The 19,690-nt window shown below is 42.8% G+C and overlaps 3 protein-coding genes across 3 annotated transcripts; all 3 read right to left on the reverse strand.

Moving 5' to 3' along the window:
• Positions 1-2,283: 2,283 nt before the first annotated feature.
• LOC121502488 (uncharacterized) lies at positions 2,284-6,652 on the reverse strand. Its single transcript, XM_070285688.1, has 2 exons — positions 6,524-6,652; positions 2,284-2,753 (listed from the first exon to the last, which is right to left on the reverse strand). The coding sequence occupies exons 1-2, from the start codon at positions 6,555-6,557 to the stop codon at positions 2,284-2,286; spliced, it is 504 nt and encodes a 167-aa protein (XP_070141789.1). The 5' UTR covers positions 6,558-6,652.
• On the reverse strand, positions 6,582-7,477 carry LOC121502486 (uncharacterized). The gene is made up of 2 exons (XM_070285690.1): positions 6,763-7,477; positions 6,582-6,637 (listed from the first exon to the last, which is right to left on the reverse strand). Exons 1-2 carry the CDS (start codon positions 7,475-7,477, stop codon positions 6,582-6,584), a joined length of 771 nt encoding a protein of 256 aa, XP_070141791.1.
• Positions 7,478-17,646: 10,169 nt separating this feature from the next.
• LOC108074114 (uncharacterized) lies at positions 17,647-18,704 on the reverse strand. Its single transcript, XM_070289101.1, has 4 exons — positions 18,529-18,704; positions 18,261-18,469; positions 18,142-18,205; positions 17,647-18,052 (listed from the first exon to the last, which is right to left on the reverse strand). Exons 1-4 carry the CDS (start codon positions 18,615-18,617, stop codon positions 18,007-18,009), a joined length of 408 nt encoding a protein of 135 aa, XP_070145202.1. The 5' UTR covers positions 18,618-18,704; the 3' UTR covers positions 17,647-18,006.
• Positions 18,705-19,690: the final 986 nt, after the last annotated feature.

The following is a 19,690-nucleotide window of genomic DNA, read 5'->3' on the forward strand; positions in this document are numbered from 1 at the left end:
TATACATATGCGAAGTTCGACTGCAAAGCCGGAAAACAAGAGCACTTCAGTAGCCATTTGCATTCCGAATGGCATTAAATACAGAAGAGTCAATTTAAACCCGCTCAAGCATATTGAGGCTATTGCGATTGAACTCATCACAGATACTGGCTCCGTGCCGCACAAATCGATTGTTGCCGTTTCGCTATACAAAAGACCAAATGACCCGTTGACCAACTCTGATCTCAACTCGTTGATAAATGACATAGAATTGAACGCGTGTAGTAGTAATAGCTCAATCATAATTGGTTGTGACTTAAATGCCAAACACCCTAGTTGGCACTTCCCCTACCATAGTAGCAATCATATAAATAGGGACGGCCGAATCTTATATGATTGGCTGATCGACAAGTGTAATCGTCGACGGTCTGGCAACACCGAGCTGTCCGTATTCGCGTGAAAATCTGCAGACGCCAGGGCTGCAGGAGCATATGAATACAATTGGATCTTAAAAACTAATTTTCTTAACAACTACTGTCCTAAACGTTTGGATATTTTTACCAAAATTTATTCAGAATTTTCGCTGTGACTTAGTGTACAGTGTTTGTTGGTACAGGCAAAAAATAACACTACTTGTACCTAAATAATAATCGGAAAAACAAGAAAAATGGATTTTCCGCTAAACGACTGAACGGATTTTGATAAAATATGGATTAAAATGTTTAGAAAAACGATGTCGTTTATGAAACAATCTACCCTAAAGATAAAATCTAATTTTATTATATATAGGAATTCAGGGCTGCTGTGCGGATTCAGAATAAATCCTAATGCTGAAATAGTTTTAATTGCGTGCCTCAGGTTCAGTACCAGTGCCAATGGTCGCCGCAATAAGTACAATACCAATTGGGCTGCGGAGAAGTGAATACGCAAAGAGTTATTTTCGTACTGATTTTATTGGATACTGCATGGGGTTTATATACATGTTTTCGGGTCAAAGGTTATTTACTTAGGTCTACTTTTGGGTTACATGGGTTTATCCTATAAAAACATAAACAGCTGGATACAGCCATGGGAACTACTTAGATAACTAATTCCTGCGACGTCTGCATGCAATTGGTGTGAAGAACGTGACCGATCGCGGGATTCTGTTTATGGCCCGGAATCACACATGTGTGCGCGGACCTGCGTGACCCGGGTATCGCGAGTTTCCCGAGTTTATTTAGGTAGATGGGCAGCGTCCAGATGCAATCTTATCAATAGATGGCTGGTGGCAGCTGCGAGTAATTATCTTCTTGACGAAATTGTACATTCTCCCGCCCGTTGAACGGATGTTCAACAATCATCAATGTTGACATTTTTTAACGAAATGAATGATGCTAATAATCATTACGAATATTAGTCCAACATAAATGGCGATATGATGATGCTCAATAGGTGAAAGACTATGTGGTAGCCTGAATGTGTCCTTCGGGAACAGTTCCATTTTCCTTTGTTGCAGCTCATTGACATTTAGAGTCCCTACATCGATGGAATTCGTAGTATTGGAGCTCTTTGTCACAGTTTCTGTTAAGTCGATGTCTCCAAAACGAGCATATGATGCTTGAAGTTTAGTATCTGTGGCTTCTCGTGTCGTGATTGTCACTAATGTATTTCGAATTGTACATCCAGGTCTGGCAGTTAACCATCCAGAGCCTTGTAATTCTATATCAGATGCGCCATCTACACACACAGCAGATAGCTTTAAGCATGAATTTGTAGCAAAGATTCATTGATTTTCGGCATACGTTCCAAGCCATAGAAATGCTCTTTTTGTAGTTATTAGTTTGCAAGAAGCATCTGTTTTATTATGAAACAACATCTCACAACTTGTCTCTGAAGAGAACATCGCTTGCTTATTGTAGCAGATGAAATCATTCTTAGCCCGTTCTTGGCAAGTCTTAAAGTCCGTCTCAGACATTTCTACAAACTCATTGTTTAGAGGAGGCATTAATTTATGCCACCTTTTTTTGCGAATAATTAACGAGAGAGAATTTTGCGTGTGTCAGAACGGTGTTAAAAGGAAAGCCGAGAATGTGGTTCGATTTTAAATGCGTTTATTATGGTAGCAAGAGCGAACGAGCTGCTCCGTACCAGCGATCAAAGGCGAATGTAAAAGATGAGAACGCGTAAGTCCGAGAGAGCAGCGAGCGCAGTCGCTTATCTCGGCTTATCTTTTGCAAAATAGATAATTGGGAGCTTTTGTTTACATTGTTGTTGTCAGAGATGCTGACCGAATGGCAAACAATAAATGATTTTAAATTGATATTAAGTTGATTGCTGCGGCTGCTCCCGACATGCTGCCCCCGTTGGAAGAGTCATGCTTCCAAGTGAAGTGGTTTCCAGAGGCAGTACCGCAAGCTTCCTTATTGCCCGCTTGCATAGTCCAGAGTTGGTTCGGATGACTGCAACTCGTTCGACGCCGTCCTCTCCGGCGACGGTGCTCTCGACCCTGCCGAGGCGCCACCGCAAAGGGGGTACGTTGTCCTCCTTGATGAGGACCATGCTGCCTGCCGGTACGTTGCTCACAGGAAGGCGCCATTTAGTCCGCTCCTGCAGCAGCGAAAGGTAGTCGGCGCTCCATTTGCGCCAGAAGGTTTGCTGCATTTGGCATACGCGCTGCCACCGGCTCAAGCGATCGATGTTCAGATGGGTGACATCAGGCTCATCCATTGCAGTGAATGTAGATCCAATGAGAAAGTGTGCAGGAGTAAGAACACTAATGTCATCTGGGTTTTCTGAAATGGGACAGAGCGGTCGTGAGTTTAAAATTGCGGAAATTTCACCGCGGCTTCCCACAGGCCACCGAAGTGCGGAGAACGAGGTGGGATGAAATTCCAGCGGATCTCCATCGACGTAAGGGAATTCCATAGCTCCAAGTTTTGAGGATCGCTCAGAAACAGCTGCCGAAGTTCAATTAGCTCGTTTTTGGCTCCCACGAAGTTCGTTGCGTTGTCTGACCAAATAGTTTGAGGTTTTCCCCTCAGGCTTATAAATCGCTTCAGGGCTGCTATGAACGATTGCGTTGAAAGGTCTTCGACGACTTCCAAGTGTGTGGCCTTGCTGACGAAGCAAACGAATATGGCTATGTAGCACTTCGTAGGGGGCCTGTTTCTGACCTCTGACTTCGAATCAAAAAGGGGCCACAAAAGTCCACTCCAGAGATGACGAATGGGCGATTCGGCTGCACTCGGTCCTCCGGGAGCGGCGCCATGATGTGTTCTACTAGCTTGGGCTTTAATCTGAAACATTGAATGCACTTGTTGATGACAGCAGAAACCGTTTTGCGCCCTCCAATGGGCCAGAATCTCTGTCGTAAAGCGGCTAACAAGCTCTGCGCTCCTGCATGAAGGAACTTGCGATGAAAATGATCAATGATAGCTGAGGTTATATGATGAGACTTGGGAAGAATCATAGGGTGTTTGGCATCGAAATCCAGCTGCGAATTTTGAAGGCGTCCGCCGACGCGCATTAGACCTCCTGCATCTATAAATGGGTTTAAGGACAGAAGTTTACTTCTCGGCGACAGCTTCATCTTCAAGGTTAATGCTTTGTGATCCTCGGCAAAGTGCACGCGCTGAATTCCTTTAATAGTAGATGAGTCCCACCTTTGATTTCCTCGACTGTAAGCTCTCCTTTATGCCGTACTCGATCCTTGCTGACCCTTTGAAGGAACCGATATATATATCCGAAGACTCTCTGCATTCTCCAAAACGAGTTTCCAAACTTGCAACTGTGTGAGATGTCCATTTCCTGCGACAGCACCAATGCGCTGCGTCGACGCTCAGGAAGTTCCTTGACAGGGGGCGAGTCATCGGGCCACGTAGAAGAATCAGTGAGTACGAACTGCGGTCCTTCACTCCAAAGTTTTGATTCCATCAGCTCAATAGGGGTACATCCACGAGATAAGATGTCCGCCGGATTCTGCCGTGACGGTACGTGCCTCCAAGTCATTCCCTTAGTTCTTTCCTGTATCTGCGAAATCCTGTTCGAAACGAAAATGTTAAAATCTGATGGAGGTTGTCGGATCCAAGCCAAGACTATTGTCGAATCTGACCAACAATGAAAGGTGCAAGATCGAGGTGCGATTTGTGCCACTTGAGAGACAAGCTCAGAGAGTAAAAGAGCTGCAGATAACTCTAGCTTCGGAATCGTGAGGGTCTTCAAGGGTGCGACTCTTGATTTCGAGCAAAGTAGGTTCGACGAAACGATACCTTGGTTCTCTGATCGAACATAGATGCAAGCTCCGTAAGCTGCCATGCTTGCATCGCAAAATCCATGTATTTCGCACGATGAGTTATGCTGTAGAACAAAGCGTGGAAACCTCAAACAAGCAACTGTGGCGATCTGCGACATGTGCTCCAACCAAGCGGAATGCAAAGATTGCGGCAGAGATTCATCCCAGTCGAGCTTATCCTTCCATAAGACCTGCATGAAAATTTTAAGCTTGGTTATGATTGGGGCTATTAGTCCAAGGGGATCGTAAAACTTAGCGATAGCCGACAGGATGCTGCGCTTGGTTGAGGGTTTTTCTGTCCATTCGTTTGAGAAGCTGAAAAGCAAGCTATCCGATAGCGTGTCCCAAGATAAACCTAACGCCTTTGTAACGTCGGTTCCGTCGTGGAACTTTAAAGTTTTCTCCCGATCCGAGTCATCCACTCCTTCTAGCGCAGCAGGTTCGTTGGAACACCATTTGCGAATTGGAAAGTGTCCTCTTTCCAGGAGCGCCTTGATTTGTTGACGAATTTCAACGACCTCCTCCTCCTGCGATTAGATCATCCACGTAGAAGTTTGTGCGTATGATTTTAGCTGCTACTGGAAATTCCGCTTCTTCATCGTAGGATAGCTGCTGCATTGCACGAATTGCCAAAAAAGCAGCAGGCTTCGTGCCATAGGTTACGGTGTCAAGCGAGTAAACTGGAATCTCGTCTTCTGGCCGATCGCGCCATAGAATACATTGCAGAAACTGATGGGGATGCGTAACCCGAACGCAGCGATACATTTTGCAAATATCTCCACACAAAGCAACCTTGAAAAATCGAAAACGAAGCAGGGTAGTGAAGATTTTTGGTTGAATAGAAGGACCGGCGTACAACAAATCGTTCAACGAATATCCCGAAGTGGACTTCGCCGAGCCGTCGAAAACAACTCGCAGTTTTGTTGTTGTACTTTCCAATTTTTGGACGCAGTGGTGAGGTAGGTAATACTGATAAGGCGCAGCATTTTTAGTTGTTAGAGACATGTGACCAAGGTTCAGGTACTCCTCTATAAAGGCTTTATACTGCGACTTTAGCTCTAAATTTCTAGCTAATTTCGTCTCGAGTGATTTAAAACGAATAAGTGCACGATCATACGAATCTCCTAGAGCATCGAAACTAGTTTTGGCAGGAAGTAGTACCGAATATTGGCCAGATTCAAGCCGAGTGTATTCCTGCTTAAATAGCTGCTCGCATAGAGCTTCTTCTTTTGCAATGGTTTTTGTGGAATCTGCGCAGTTGTCTATTTCCCAAAATCTCTTTAGTATCTCAGAAATCGAATCCGACTCCGAATGAGTGCTGGGCTCTTGAGATAAAGAAACTAACGATGAGCGAATGGAAGATCCTACCGATAGACCCCCTGAGACGATCCAGCCAAGTCTGGTTTTCTGCAGAGTGGGTAAATTGCTGCCTAATCGAATTTGTCCAATACAAAGTAAATCGAAGAATATGCTTGCTCCAATAAGCAAGTCGATGCGTTGACTTTTGTAGAAGAGCGGGTCGGCGAGCTCGAGATTTTCCGGTATTTTCCATTCAGACGCGTTGAGATCGAAATGCGGGTGGTAATCGGTGATTGATTGGGTGACAGCAGCAGAGAGCGAAGTGCTATACTTTGCGTTGCTCGACTGAGCGAAAATATGAACCGATTTATCCGAAGCGAGCGAGGATTCACCGATTCCTGATATGGAGATGACTGAACGATGGATTTTGAGCTGAAGCTGATTGGCGAAACGAGATGTGACGAAATTGATTTGAGAAGCCGAATCGAGCAAGGCTCTGCATGGCACGAACACGCCAGAGCGATTTTTCACGTAGACTATGGCGGTAGCAAGCAAGACGTATTCGGATCTAGTTGACGATGAAGCTAGCGGCGGCGTTTTGGACAAGGCTACAGAGACGTGAGATGATCCTTGCGGAAGTATTTCTGGAACAGGCTGGGCCAGGGTTGGAACGGGATTTGTTTCCAAATGAAGAAGACTATGATGCCTCTGGTGGCAGTGTCTACAGTTGCCAGACTTGCATTGCTGTAGGCTGTGTCCCTTTCGTAGGCAATTGAGACAAAGATGTAGCCTTTTTGACTCTCTATACCGCTGATTGGGGTTCAATCCTAAGAACTGTGGGCATTTTGTCAAATAATGTTCCCTAGACTCGCACAAGGTACATGATGGCATAGCTGATGATGAAGCAATGAGGGTGCTACGACAGAATTTGTTAGCTACTTTTCCAACCTGCTTGCTAGGTGCTTGGTTTACCATAGCGTATTCCAAATTTTCCATCATGCGGCATCTAAGGTCCAAGAACGATGAGAATTTATCCCAACTTGGCAGCTCCTTGGAAGGTAATCCTTCTTCCCACCTCTCCTGGGTCTGAACGTCCAGTTTTGAAGCGATGAGATGAATTAAGAGGCCGTCATATATTTTCTGTGTAGAGGCCATAGTAGCCAGGGCGCGCAAATGAGAATTTGCCTTGTCGCTTAAGTGCCGCAGACTACTTGCGGAGCCCTTCTCCACTCCTGGTAGCTTGAATATAGACCGAACATGTGCCTGAAAGTGCAATAATTTATAATCGAATCTCGACGTTAACAATTCCAAAGCCCTGTCGTAATTATCTTCCGTGGGCTCCAGCGAGCGAATTGCGTCCAGTGCCATGCCGTCCAAACATGAACGAAGATGCTGAAACTTTTCCACTTTTGTTAGATCTTCGTTCTTTCCCACCACAGTGTTGAACATGGCGTAGAAATCCGGCCAATCGATGTATGCTCCGCCAAATCGCGGAAGCTGAAATTCCGGTAGCCTGGTGGGCCGCGAATTGCACTTGAAGGCGGCTGCGTGTCCACCGAGGATGCCATGCAACTCAGTTGAATTTGCCAACGACTTTCTCTTCTCGCTGTTGAGATGGCGGCAGATTTTACCTTTCGTCTCACAATATGCCGTGGTAAAGGTTAAGCGCGCATCTGACTCCAACTCCTCAAGCACAAGTTGTTCGAGGTTAAGTCGAGAGCTGTCGAAGTCAGAGTACATGCGCTCGATTAGGTCCAACCGCACCTGCAACTCACTTTCGTCGAACTTGGCCAACTGCTCCTCTGTCAAAAAAGAATTTAGGGCCGCCAGCTGGCGTACCATAGAATCTGCCTTAGCCCGATAAAACTCCTCGCCGTTTGGTGCGTGAGGCGCGAGCTCAGGTTTTTTCGTATGTTTGGCTGGCATTTTTAATTTTTATTTGCCGCTTGTAGGGTATACGAAAGTCACCGCACGAAATTTCCGCTGCACCTGCACTTGGGCCAGCGAAAACCAAAGAACGAATTTGAGGGTAATGAAGGAGCCGAAAACAACGGGCAGCGACTTCTGCCTGGCGAGCGAAGTTGCGTAGCACCTTCCGTAATGCAGAAAAATTCAAACTGTACAGCAGCCGATTCTAACTGTACAATGTATGTATGTATGTATGACGGTATATGCGAATACCGTGCGAAGCGATGCGAAAAGAGTTTGTGTGTGTATGGCCCTGCAGCGACACATGCAAAGGGCGCGTAGAATTATTAAAACGATATTTAATAATTGCTTAACTTTAACACACGTTCACGATCACGTCGGGGTCACCAAATGTTTAGAGGAGGCATTAATTTATGCCACCTTTTTTTGCGAATAATTAACGAGAGAGAATTATGCGTGTGTCAGAACGGTGTTAAAAGGAAAGCCGAGAATGTGGTTCGATTTTAAATGCGTTTATTATGGTAGCAAGAGCGAACGAGCTGCTCCGTACCAGCGATCAAAGGCGAATGTAAAAGATGAGAACGCGTAAGTCCGAGAGAGCAGCGAGCGCAGTCGCTTATCTCGGCTTATCTTTTGCAAAATAGATAATTGGGAGCTTTTGTTTACATTGTTGTTGTCAGAGATGCTGACCAAATGGCAAACAATAAATGATTTTAAATTGATATTAAGTTGATTGCTGCGGCTGCTCCCGACACTCATCATGATGACTGTTGATGGCCAGAAACGGTGCTCTTGTTTCAATTGACTGGATCCCATCCTGAGATATGAATGGAATGGGAGTCAGTTTGCAGATGTCTAAATCTTGTGACGAAATCAACGGAAACTTGACTTTAATAATGACGTGATCATCTACAATAGCTCCTTCTCCCTTCATCATCTGGTATGCCATGAGGATGTTATTTGGAGACACTGGAAGAATTTGTCCAGTCTTTAAGTGTCTTCGTATTTGCTCCAGTTGTTCCTTAAGCTGTCGTGGTGATATCAACATTGGGCTGATTTTGTTGTGGCGAACATCGGTTAATATATTAATTATTTCCGATTGTACACGTTGAAGATTTGACGCCATTATCGCAAGCTGAGTCGACAGTGAAGTATACCACGACCATTTATCAAATAGATTACTGGCATTTCTTGTGTCAGCAATGTAGTCCTCAATCACCTTAAGTCGCTTAGAGTTCGAAATTTCGTCTCTCTTTATGACATTAATTGTTGAATCTATTAAGGACGTTTGATTTTTTAATAAGGTTAATAAGTGTTCCTCATTATGTTTAACCTTATTTATGGTGCTAGCCATGTCTTTGGCATATGTTGAATCCAATACACCAAAAAGACTACTTGCTATATTTCCTACGATGTCGAGTGGGGCTCTTTGTTTTCTAGTTCTTGCTAGTAGCATATTTTCAGCTTGCAGGTCCTCCTCCAGATGTTTCAAATGATGATACATACTAGTACATGCTTCCTTGTATGGAAATTGTGGACATACGTGGCCAACTTTTGTAACTCCCATTGAGAATGTGTTCATATCATGCCAGTAGGGATTCAAATTGTAATATACAACGATGGACCAATCCGTGGTGGCAAGTTGGCCCTTTCCAATTTTTTCGAAGAACATTCCAGGCCTTGACATAAACTGTGTCACGTTAATGGATTGTGCCACAGTTAATGGTAACACTAGAAGCATTACTATCAATGTCATTGCCACTGTAGACATAGTTGATGTCTTCTTCCTCTTCGATGCATGTTCATCAACGCTGTTGTCGTCAGATTCTTCGGATACGGGGTGTTTGTGTACTGGTTCTTCTTCCGGAAATATCGGTGCTATATGCTGGATATCACGCTTGAAGTATCCTTTTGCGGTTTTTACCTCCACTATTCTGACAAAATTGTCCTTTCCATGAAATATCTTGACAACTCGTCCCATTGGCCATTGAAGTACTGGTGTGTTGTCTTCTTTGATCAACACCAAAGATCCTTCCTTTATATTTGTTGATGATCGCCTCCATTTTTGCCTTTGTTGTAATTGTTGAAGATAGTCGGTTGACCATTGACTCCAAAAGGCATGCTTTAGTTTGGATACAGCTTGCCATCTTTGTCCCAATGACTGTGGTTGCTGAGAAGGCTCGCTGTCAGCTTGAGCGGTTAGTGGTTCTCCAATAAGAAAATGACCGGGAGTAATTGCAGTCAAGTCATTTGGATCCGATGACATTGGAACTAGAGGCCGAGAGTTTAAGATTGCTTCAATCTCGACTATGACTGTTTCCAACTCTTCATATGTCAGATTCGCTGTGCTGACATTTTTCAGCAGCAAATGCTTAGCTGATTTTGCAGTAGCTTCCCATAATCCTCCAAAATGAGGTGCTCTTGACGGGATAAATTAAAAGTTGACTCCTTTGTTAGAGCAACTCTCAATAATAACCTTTCTGGCTTTCTCCGAAAAGATGGCATCTTCCAACTCTTGAAGCTTATTCCTAGCTCCAACAAAATTGGTTGCATTATCGCAGTGCAGCGTTTGACATCTTCCACGTCGACTTATAAATCGACGCAGTGCTCCCAAGAATGCCTCCGTTGTAAGATCGCTTACTAGCTCCAGATAGACTGCTTTAGTGGCGAAACAGCAAAATATAGCAATGTATGCTGTATGTGGTTTCTTTCGACGAATTTTATAGTAGATTTTAAAAGGTCCACAATAATCAACGCCGGCATTAAGGAACGGCCTTGCTTGCGTTACTTTTAATGGTGGTAAATGCCCCATGATTTGTTCCGTCAATTTTGGTTTGGCTCTGGTACATTTTACACAGCTGAGTACAACATTTCGGGCAATTGTTTTTGCCTTTATAGCCCAATATCTTTGTCGTGAAGTGGCCACTAGTGCTTGAGCTCCACAGTGCATATTATCCTTGTGCACTTTTTCAAAGATAAGCTTGACAATTGGGCCATTGTATGGAAGCAGTATTGGGTGCTTAGCATCATATGATAATGCAGCTGCTTCCAACCTTCCGCCAACTCGGATGAGATTGTCCTGGTCTATAAACGGTGTGAGAGAGCTTATGTTGCTGCTCTTTTCGACATCGCGAGACTTCTTCAAACTTTTTAACTCTGCGATGAAATGCTTCTGCTGGATGCTGCGAAGAACTAATTTCCCTGCTCGTTCAAGTTCTTCAACGTTTATTGTTTCTCCTGCAACTAGTGGTTTTCTTTTCCACCGCAGAATATAAGGTACTATCCATAGCAGCTTGGAAAATGAATTTCCGTGATTAATATTGTATATTAGACTGCTATCTTCTTTAACTGCTCCTAAAGATGTTTTTGCAGTTTTGGCCATGCGCTCAATTTTAGATGCAATAAACGGTGCTGGCCATTTTGACGCAGGTCCATACAGAAAGAGTGGTCAATAAAACCAAAGACTGTGATTTGCGAATTTGGAACCACATATTCCTCTTGATGCCACATCCGCGGCGTTCTGTTCTGATGGGACATGTCTCCATTCCTTTTGTAACGATGCTTCCTGAATCGTCGTAATTCTTGTTGCCACAAGTTTGTCCTTTATTGTGGTCGGGCTATTTATCCAGGAAAGCACAATTTCGGAATCTGCCCAGAAATACGTAGGAACTGCTTGCATGGACAGCTGTTCCTTTACCGTGGACGTTAACTGCGCCCCAAGCACTGCAGCCTTTAATTCCAATCGAGGAAGGGTTATTGTGTTTATTGGTGCCAAATGCGATTTTGCACATAGTAGTTGGACCGTTACCCTCTTATCCTTGTGAACTGCTCGAAGATATACTGCTTCTGCATATGCATTTTCTGAAGCGTCTACAAATGTGTGTATTTCCTTCGTCGTTGGTGTCTTCCCTTCGAAGACATGTCGTGAAATTTTTATTTCATTCAAAGCCTGTAAGCTTTCTCGGAATGCAATCCATTGCTTCTGTAGATGTTCCGGTAATTCTTCGTTATAGTCAAATTTCTCTTTGGTCAGACCTTGCATAAATATTTTGGCCTTTATGACAACTGGAGAGAATAGTCCAAGAGGATCATATATTTTAAATATTTCTGAGACTACATCGCGTCTCGTTATTTTGAAGTTTGTGGCAACTTGTGTTTTGCCGCAAAGTTTGTCGATCTTGGGATTCCAAATAATTCCAAGAGTTTTGACACTGCAATCTTCATACGCAGTATCTTCCAACTGAACTTCAGGGATTATGTCATCTTTGTTTAATCCCTGTAGTATTTGATTACTGTTTGCGCATCATTTCCGTAATTTAAACCCAGAACTTAGCAAAATTTTGTTTAGCTCAGTACTTATCTGCAGGGCTTCGGGCATTGTATCTGCTCAGTGATGCAATCATCCACGTATAAATCATTTTTAAGTGCATGAGATCCAACCGGATCCAACCGGCATTTGTTTAGTTGCCAAATGTTCTAAGCACTTCGTTGCTAAGTATGGTGCTGATTTTGTGCCATATGTCACCGTTTTCAGACGGTAATATTTTAGCGTTTCCGATGGGCTATTTCTTCATACTATCATTTGATAGTGTTGATCCTTTGGATTAATCCAAATTTGTCTGTACATTTTCTCAATGTCGGCAGTGAATACATATTTGTGTATTCTAAAGCGTAACAATATCGACATTAATGAATTTTGCACTGTTGGGCCTTTGTGCAACAAATCATTTAATGACTTTCCAGAGGATGTCACTGCTGATGCGTCGAAAACCACACGTAATTTTGTTGTGTGACTCTCTGGTTTCAACACACAATGATGTGGGATGAAATAGTGTGCCCTTGGTAAATTTACAAAAGGAACTTCTTTCATGTGTCCAAGCTCATTCCAAGCTATTCCTTCATGAAGTTTGTGTAGCCTTCCTTGATCACATGATATCTCTGCAGCCTTTTTTCTAGGGATAAGAATCGTCTGGGCAATGTCACCCAGGGCTGATGTATGCTCCAGAAATGGTAACTGGACGATAAATCTTGAGTCTTGTGCTCGCTGAATACTTTCTAGGAAGTGGGCCTCACATTGCCTTTCAACTGGTGAATAACACTTCTTTTCGGGTTGAAAGTCAAGCTCCCAGAACTTCTCTAGTTGCTCATCTACTTTCTCTGCGTCCGTGAGAACTGCACAAACGGACGATGTTCTTCCTTCATTTAGTATTTTTCCAGCTACAATCCAGCCAAGCTTGGTATTTTGCAGTCGTGGTAGTCCCTTGTGGAGGTGTAGACTCTCTGATAGCATTATTTCAAAATAATGCTCTGCTCCAATCAGCAAGTCTATTTTTCCTGGACTTCCGAAATTAGGGTCAGCCAACGTGATGTTTGGGATTTTCCAATTTTCCGTCGAGATTGGATATTTCGGTTGATCAGCAACAATGTGAGGCATTACCATCGCTTCCAGTCTTGGGACAAAGTTTCCATATTTTGACTTTATCTCTACATTGAGGTTTGGTTTTCCTGCTGTCGGAATCCTTTTTGAAGTTCCTTATCAGAGATTGAATGCGCTCGCCCAGCGCCTGCTGTTCATCCAATAAAGTGGTGATATTTGACGATGCCATTTTACTTTATTAAATAAACCTTAAGAGGTATTTTGTTATTGATGTGCCTCGACTCACACCGTGGTTTATTAATATCAGTAAAAGTATCGCAATCACGTAGAAATTGCAGATTGGTTCGCCGAGTTGACCAAATCTGTGCTTTGAGTTATCCCAGGTCGCCTTGTTGACCTTTATTGCTTCTTTTTTTTTTTTTTTTTTGACTGTCTATCGCCAAGTTGATAGCAGTTAGCACCAGAGTTCGCCAAGTGAACTTCTGTTTAAATGCTGATTGGTCGCCTTGTTGACCAATTAATCACTAACGTGATTGCTTCAGTTGACTTGAAATTTTTTTTTTTTTTTGTAATCAACTGTCGAACAAAATGCGGTTCGAAGTCGGGGGTCACCAAATGTTGACCCAATAATTACTATCGTGATTTTTTTTTTTTTTACTTGATTTAAAATAAGTTTAATTCATCTTTCGAACAGAGTGCGGTTCGTAGTCGGGGGTCACCAAATGTGCGGATTCAGAATAAATCCTAATGCTGAAATAGTTTTAATTGCGTGCCTCAGGTTCAGTACCAGTGGCAATGGTCGCCGCAATAAGAACAATACCAATTGGGCTGTGGAGAAGTGATTACGCAAAGAGTTCTTTTCGTACTGATTTTATTGGATACTGCATGGGGTTTATATACAAGTTAACTAACTCAGCCGGACAACGGCAATGACCGTCCGCCCGAAAGCTCGCTCCGGCCACTTTTGTTAGCTTTTAAGTTCAGTTCTGATTTTATATTCATACATTAAAGAGCTGCTGCTCGATTTATCGTACTCCGACTACCGTCGTTAAAGATTTATCATTTGAAAACTTTCTAAGTCTCTAGGCCAGTAGTTAAAGAAGGGTAGTCCCCCTTCCACCGTAATCTTCATAACTTGTTTGGGAGATTCATCAGCCAACCGGCTAGTGACCATCGCAGCGGACACGTCCCCTGCGCCCTGTGGATCATCTGCTGTAACTTACCTTGGAGAAGCCTTAGGCCAACCGGCCTGCAACAGAGCGGCGAATATTACCACCCGCTCCCGATTTATATCTGCAACTGCGAGAAGTCTTAGGCCAACCGGCCTGCAACAGAGCGGCGAATATTATCACCCGCTCCCGATCTACATCTGCAACTGCGAGGGACCGTCTGAGGAATCTCTATTGCCACCGGCAATATACAGTTGAGATATAATATTTACTAATTTACATGTTTTCGGGTCAAAGGGTATTTACTTAGGTCTACTGTTGGGTTATATAAAAACATAAACATACAGCCATGGAACTACTTAGATAACTAATTCCTGCGACGTCTGCATGCAATTGGTGTGAAGAACGTGACCGATCGCGGGATTCTGTTTATGGCCCGGAATCACACATGTGTGCGCGGACCTGCGTGACCCGGGTATCGCGAGTTTCCCGAGTTTATTTAGGTAGATGGGCGGCGTCCAGATGCAATCTTATCAATAGATGGCTGGTAGCAGCTGCGAGCAATTATCTTCTTGACGAAATTGTACAGCTGCCGTATACATATATTATTCGCTTGGTACATATATGTAAATAATAGAAAAAAAGGGGTTTCTCCTGAACGACTGAACGGAATTTGATAAAACACCTACCAAATTTCTTAGAATAGCGATGTCGTTTATTGGGTATTCATAATTAACACAATTGTTCAAATTGTCAATATAAATATTTTCTGGCGGGAGACTTATCGATAGGGTGTGGAAAGCGCTCCTATCGATATGAAGCCAGTGTTAATTAATTGGGATCAGAAATAGAAACACCTGATTTTCTCAAAATCTGCCGGGTAGAATTCAATAAGACTTAATTCGAAATTAGAGAAAAATATTCCCCTTCGTTTGATATACCGTGCATGTTGGCACAAATTCGTTGAGGACTGCAAACATTTTTCAAAAGTTAGCGTCGAAAATATCGTATGGGGCACTCCACGTGGTGAGAGGGTAGATATGAGCCAGTGTTAATTAATTGGCGTCAGAAATAGAAACACCTGATTTTCTCAAAATCTGCCAGGTAGAATTCAATAAGACTTAATTCGAAATTAGAGAAAAATGTCCCCTTTCGTTTGATATACCGTGCATGTTGGCACAAATTCGTTGAGGACTGCAAAAATTTTTCAAAAGTTAGCGTCGAAAATATCGTATGGGGCACTCCACGTGGTGAGAGGGTAGATATGAGCCAGTGTTAATTAATTGGCGTCAGAAATAGAAACACCTGAATTTCTCAAAATCTGCCGGGTAGAATTCAATAAGACTTAATTCGAAATTAGAGAAAAATGTCCCCTTTCGTTTGATATACCGTGCATGTTGGCACAAATTCGTTGAGGACTGCAAAATTTTTTCAAAAGTTAGCGCCGAAAATATCGTATAGGGAACGACACGTGGCATTAGGGTCAATATGCGCCAGTGTTAATTAATTGGGATCGGAAATATTAACACCTGATTTCCTCAAAATCTGCCGGGTATAATTCAATAAGACTTAATCCGAAATTAGAGAAAAATGTGCCCTTTCGTTTAATATACCGTGCATGTTGGCACAAATTCGTTAAGCATTGCAACATTTTTTTTAAATTTAGCGCCGAATTTAGATGGTGTTAGTTACCAGGGGTTACAACAATAATTAAAAAGTCGGGTAATAGCTAATTTCTCCCAAAAGACTGGACGGATTTTGATGAGACACCTACCAAATTTCTTAGAATGGCGATGTCGTTTATTGGGCAGTTAATTTATTTAATATTAAGTTCCATAAATTGCCAATGTTCTTAAATCTAGTATTTCTTTAACATGGTTCCGCTGTCTGGTTCGGCAACTGGTTCTCTGCAGATTCACAGCTGGTTCCATTTTCAAAGTTAGCGCCTCTGTTATCAGCCCACCTACACGACCACTGCTATGCGATTTTCTCAAAAACTGACGGATAGAATCTTATGAAAGTTTTACCAAATATACTTTTGTAAACTCCTTAGTTTATTTTAAATAATATTTACAACGGATGGCTTTTATTTTTAACAATTTTTCTCTTCTCGATCCGAATCACGTTGTTCTCGCTTTTTTGTTAAGATCCAAAGTGACCGTCCTTTCTGTTTTACAAAATCCTACTTAAATCTACGATCGGTCGCCTATCGATAACTGTACAATAGTTGGTCACACTAAGGCGCACCATATGAAAATTGAGGGGTTTACACTTTAATAAGCCAGTATACCGTGCATATTGGCACAAATTCGTTAACTGGAGTTATAGGAGTTACAATGTTGCATTTCAAGTCGGAATGGGCTGGAGGGCTATCGATATATCGATAGAGGTAGGGTCGGTAGGAACAGGGGGAGGCAGGGACTGGTGCGCGAACCGGGAAAAACCAAACTTAAGAGAAAGGGTTTTTACCCTTTTCACTAGGCCGTTGCACTGAGCGCCCCAAGATTACGGTAAGCCGAAAATTGGAACTCGGACAACGGAGCCTATATAGTGAGGCATGAGGCTGGAAGAGGGAGAGATTAGCGGGACGTCAGCCGGCGCGTTAGCATCGAGTGATTAGAGGAAAGTGGAATTTAAGATTTAAAAAAAAAGAAAAACGTGAGTGAAGTGGCGCCAAAGAAAATAGCCATAGTGAATATAAATATGGTTTTTCTTACAGCGTGGCCGTGACGAATGACACGGGCCACGGGTCTTTTTTTTTCGTTATTCTCTTGATGTTGGTGCATTCGCCGTCTCCGAGCGTTTCGGTGGATTTTTGTCTGGGCGAGCCCCTAATTTCCCGAGACACCTGCGAGACATCCGGTCCCAGGACTCTTGTGCGCAGCAGCGGCCGCCAGCACAAGCCAGCATCAGCCGAACCCGGAAGCAACCGGCGCACAGTAGCGCCTCTCGAACAATTAGCGTTGCAAAAATCGAAAAAGTCATGTTCGCAAAAACGATTTTAACCATACTTATTCGACAGGAAATTTAACAAGGATTCAGAATCTTTAAGATTTTTTTTGTAGAAGTTATGAGCATTTAAAGTTGAACTTTGTTTCGTTTTTTGCATCATACAAAAAAAAATGTGTAAATTGGTCGACTTTCAGGTAATATTACAAAAAAACCATAAAACCAATGGTCATGGTTTTAACTTTAAATGATAGATACATTCATGAACTATTAAAGAACCTAAAAAAACGACACTTTGGTTTGGGCTTCTACAGGTAAATCGCTACCTGCCAGGTGTCCATTTTTTTCACCTTTTTCTGCCTAAAGTAGTCTATATCTTTTGACGCCAATGCCGGCCACTGACTACACTATAACTACAAGTTCCGTGGATCTTTCCTGGATCAGAATTAACTTTCATCGGCTGCGTCGAGCTGCGTCTGCGGAAATGCAACGCAAAAAACCAAAACAACTCAGGGTAAAATATACCAAAATACCGACACAATTTCATACATTTCAAGAAATATACTAACTGTAGCGCGTGGCGGTTAACTTCAAATTAAAAAAAAAAATTTTTTTCAGTTTTCAAATTATTTTTATTTGAGCAAATACATAAAAATAAACATAAAAAATTAAATAAAAATTTTTGTTTAAAAATTGTTTTCATTGAAAAAAAATTCTTTTTTCACTTTGATACCCTTTAAAAAGGCGTATTTGTGGGCGTGGTACTTTATGCAGTACATATATATATTTTACAACAAATACTTGTCCAATGCCGTTTAAATTATTCGATTACCTTATTTGGTTCAAAAGATATGATTTTTGCAACGCTAAATGAGAAAAGGCGCTACTGTGCGGCGTACCCAGCGGCAACTGGAAGACAGCGGTGAGTCCGTTCCGAGCAAAATTCGGCCGGCCCTAACCTAGGTGGTCGGCTAATGTTCATGCCGCTTGTAGGGCCTACATTTTTTGCTGCTAGTCCTGGCCGAATTCCGCTAGTCACCAATCCTGGGCTTCGTCTGCCCCATTCTGGCCATCGTTCTCAGTCGCCGGAAATATAGAGGAAATAAAATTATAATATTTAAGTTATTCGTTCTAAGTAATAGTTTTTGTTGTATTCTGTAACTCACTTGTCGCCGTACCTTTTTCTCCGCGTATTCGAGCCTTGTGTCCGGGATTTGTGCAACACAAGTGCTGCGGATTGAAAATTCTTAGGGTGAAAAGAAGAAGGAATTTTCGAGTGACCCACCCTTGTGGTTTCTTTTGGAGCTCCAGTAGGGACCCGAGGTAGGAAAGGGGTACGTAAAGTAATTTGTTGGCCGGTGTGTCGTTGGCCATTTCTCCTTGGCCACTTCTTTTGATCCTTTGGCGGCAGCCTTGGCGCGAGCGCATCTCTGGCTAGGGTCGCGACCACGTTGAGGATCTGGGAGGCGCGGACTCTGCCATGTACAAGTTAACCTGAAACGACAATTATAACATATTAAAAAGCGCAATGAACACCGAGTAAGCATTATTACCTGGGGGAGATGAGTCGGTCGCCAGACCGCCTGGAATAGACTCCGGTCCGCCGGAGAATGGGTGATGCCCCGAGATGACCAGGAGGCATCACTGGATGGGAGGGTGCGTCGTGGCGTTCACAGCTAAGCCACCAATTCGTCCAAATTGTCGTCCAAATCTTTGTTTAACGTAGTGATGTGAGTTTTGTTAGTGATGGTGTTAGTCGAGACGTCCGATATTTTGTCGGTATTCGATTGTGCGGACTGCGGGCATCGGGTCGAACCCGCCCTGGGCCACTCTGAGCTAGCCCGGCATTGCCCTGGCAAGAAGCAGTTCCGTAACAACAATTTTTTCTGCCCGATTTTGTATGGAGCGAAACCCGAGGTTAGTTTACTGTTACGCAATTTGCTCAAAAACTGACGGATAGAATTTAATGAAACTTTTCAGGGTGAAACTACAATAAATGTCCTTTAACGTTGACCCGAGATATAATCAAAATTGCGAAAGCACGATTTTTCAAATGCTTTTTTTCAAGAGACCCAAAGGTCAAATCCCCTCAAACCCCAATAAAAATCATTAGTAAATTCATTTTTAAGCATTTATAAACTTTATTTTGTTCAAATTAGTGTCTTATTAACGAAATAAATTAAAAATAAAAAATCCTTCAGTGTTCCATTTTCCCACCGTTCCATTTCGACGCTAACTCACCGACGCTAATTTGACGGACATATGAATTATTTAGACAGCGCGATATCAGCTGTTTACCATCTTGATCTGGCAACGCCATTCAATTTTCGCAGGCATTATTTTCGTCGTCAGAGTACTAGCAAAACCGACGAGGCTAAAAGTTCTTCTTCTTCCTTTTTAGACACCGTTTTTTATATTTAGGCCTGCTCCGGTAATCCTAAAATTTTTTCGATTTTGTTTTGGGCGAAAACGAACCGTTTTCGTTTTTAGCTGCTCCGGTTTTCGGCAAATTTCTGCTATCGGAATGTTTCGTTTTCTCATCGTTTTTCACTGCTCAAGCAGCTAGGTGGTGTTTTTGGTAATAAGAAAACAACGTAAAGTACTGCCTACTATATTTACAATTGCCCTTTTTATAAGCCAGAAAAAGGCAAAAAATGGTAGAGTTATAGGGTCTTTCCACACACCGTCAAAGCGCATCTACAGTCCGTTGAACAA

The sequence above is a fragment of the Drosophila kikkawai genome, chromosome 2L, assembly GCF_030179895.1.
Source record: "Drosophila kikkawai strain 14028-0561.14 chromosome 2L, DkikHiC1v2, whole genome shotgun sequence".
Taxonomy (NCBI): Eukaryota; Metazoa; Arthropoda; class Insecta; order Diptera; family Drosophilidae; genus Drosophila; species Drosophila kikkawai.

What these genes read in the sequence shown, in the direction of transcription:
- LOC121502488 (XM_070285688.1), bottom strand. Translation starts at nt 6,557, where the DNA reads ATGCCGCATGATGGAAAATTTGGAATACGCTATG. An exon ending in AAAATTTGGAATACGCTATG is followed by an intron (nt 2,754 to 6,523) that starts GTAAACCAAGCA and finishes GTCCCATTTCAG; the next exon opens with AAAACCCAGATGACATTAGT.
- LOC121502486 (XM_070285690.1), bottom strand. Translation starts at nt 7,477, where the DNA reads ATGCCAGCCAAACATACGAAAAAACCTGAGCTCGCGCCTCACGCACCA. An exon ending in AGTGGAGAAGGGCTCCGCAA is followed by an intron (nt 6,638 to 6,762) that starts GTAGTCTGCGGC and finishes CTGGACGTTCAG; the next exon opens with ACCCAGGAGAGGTGGGAAGA.
- LOC108074114 (XM_070289101.1), bottom strand. Translation starts at nt 18,617, where the DNA reads ATGCCTCCTGGTCATCTCGGGGCATCACCCATTCTCCGGCGGACCGGA. An exon ending in GACCGACTCATCTCCCCCAG is followed by an intron (nt 18,470 to 18,528) that starts GTAATAATGCTT and finishes TTGTCGTTTCAG; the next exon opens with GTTAACTTGTACATGGCAGA. An exon ending in AGAAAAAGGTACGGCGACAA is followed by an intron (nt 18,053 to 18,141) that starts GTGAGTTACAGA and finishes CCGGCGACTGAG; the next exon opens with AACGATGGCCAGAATGGGGC.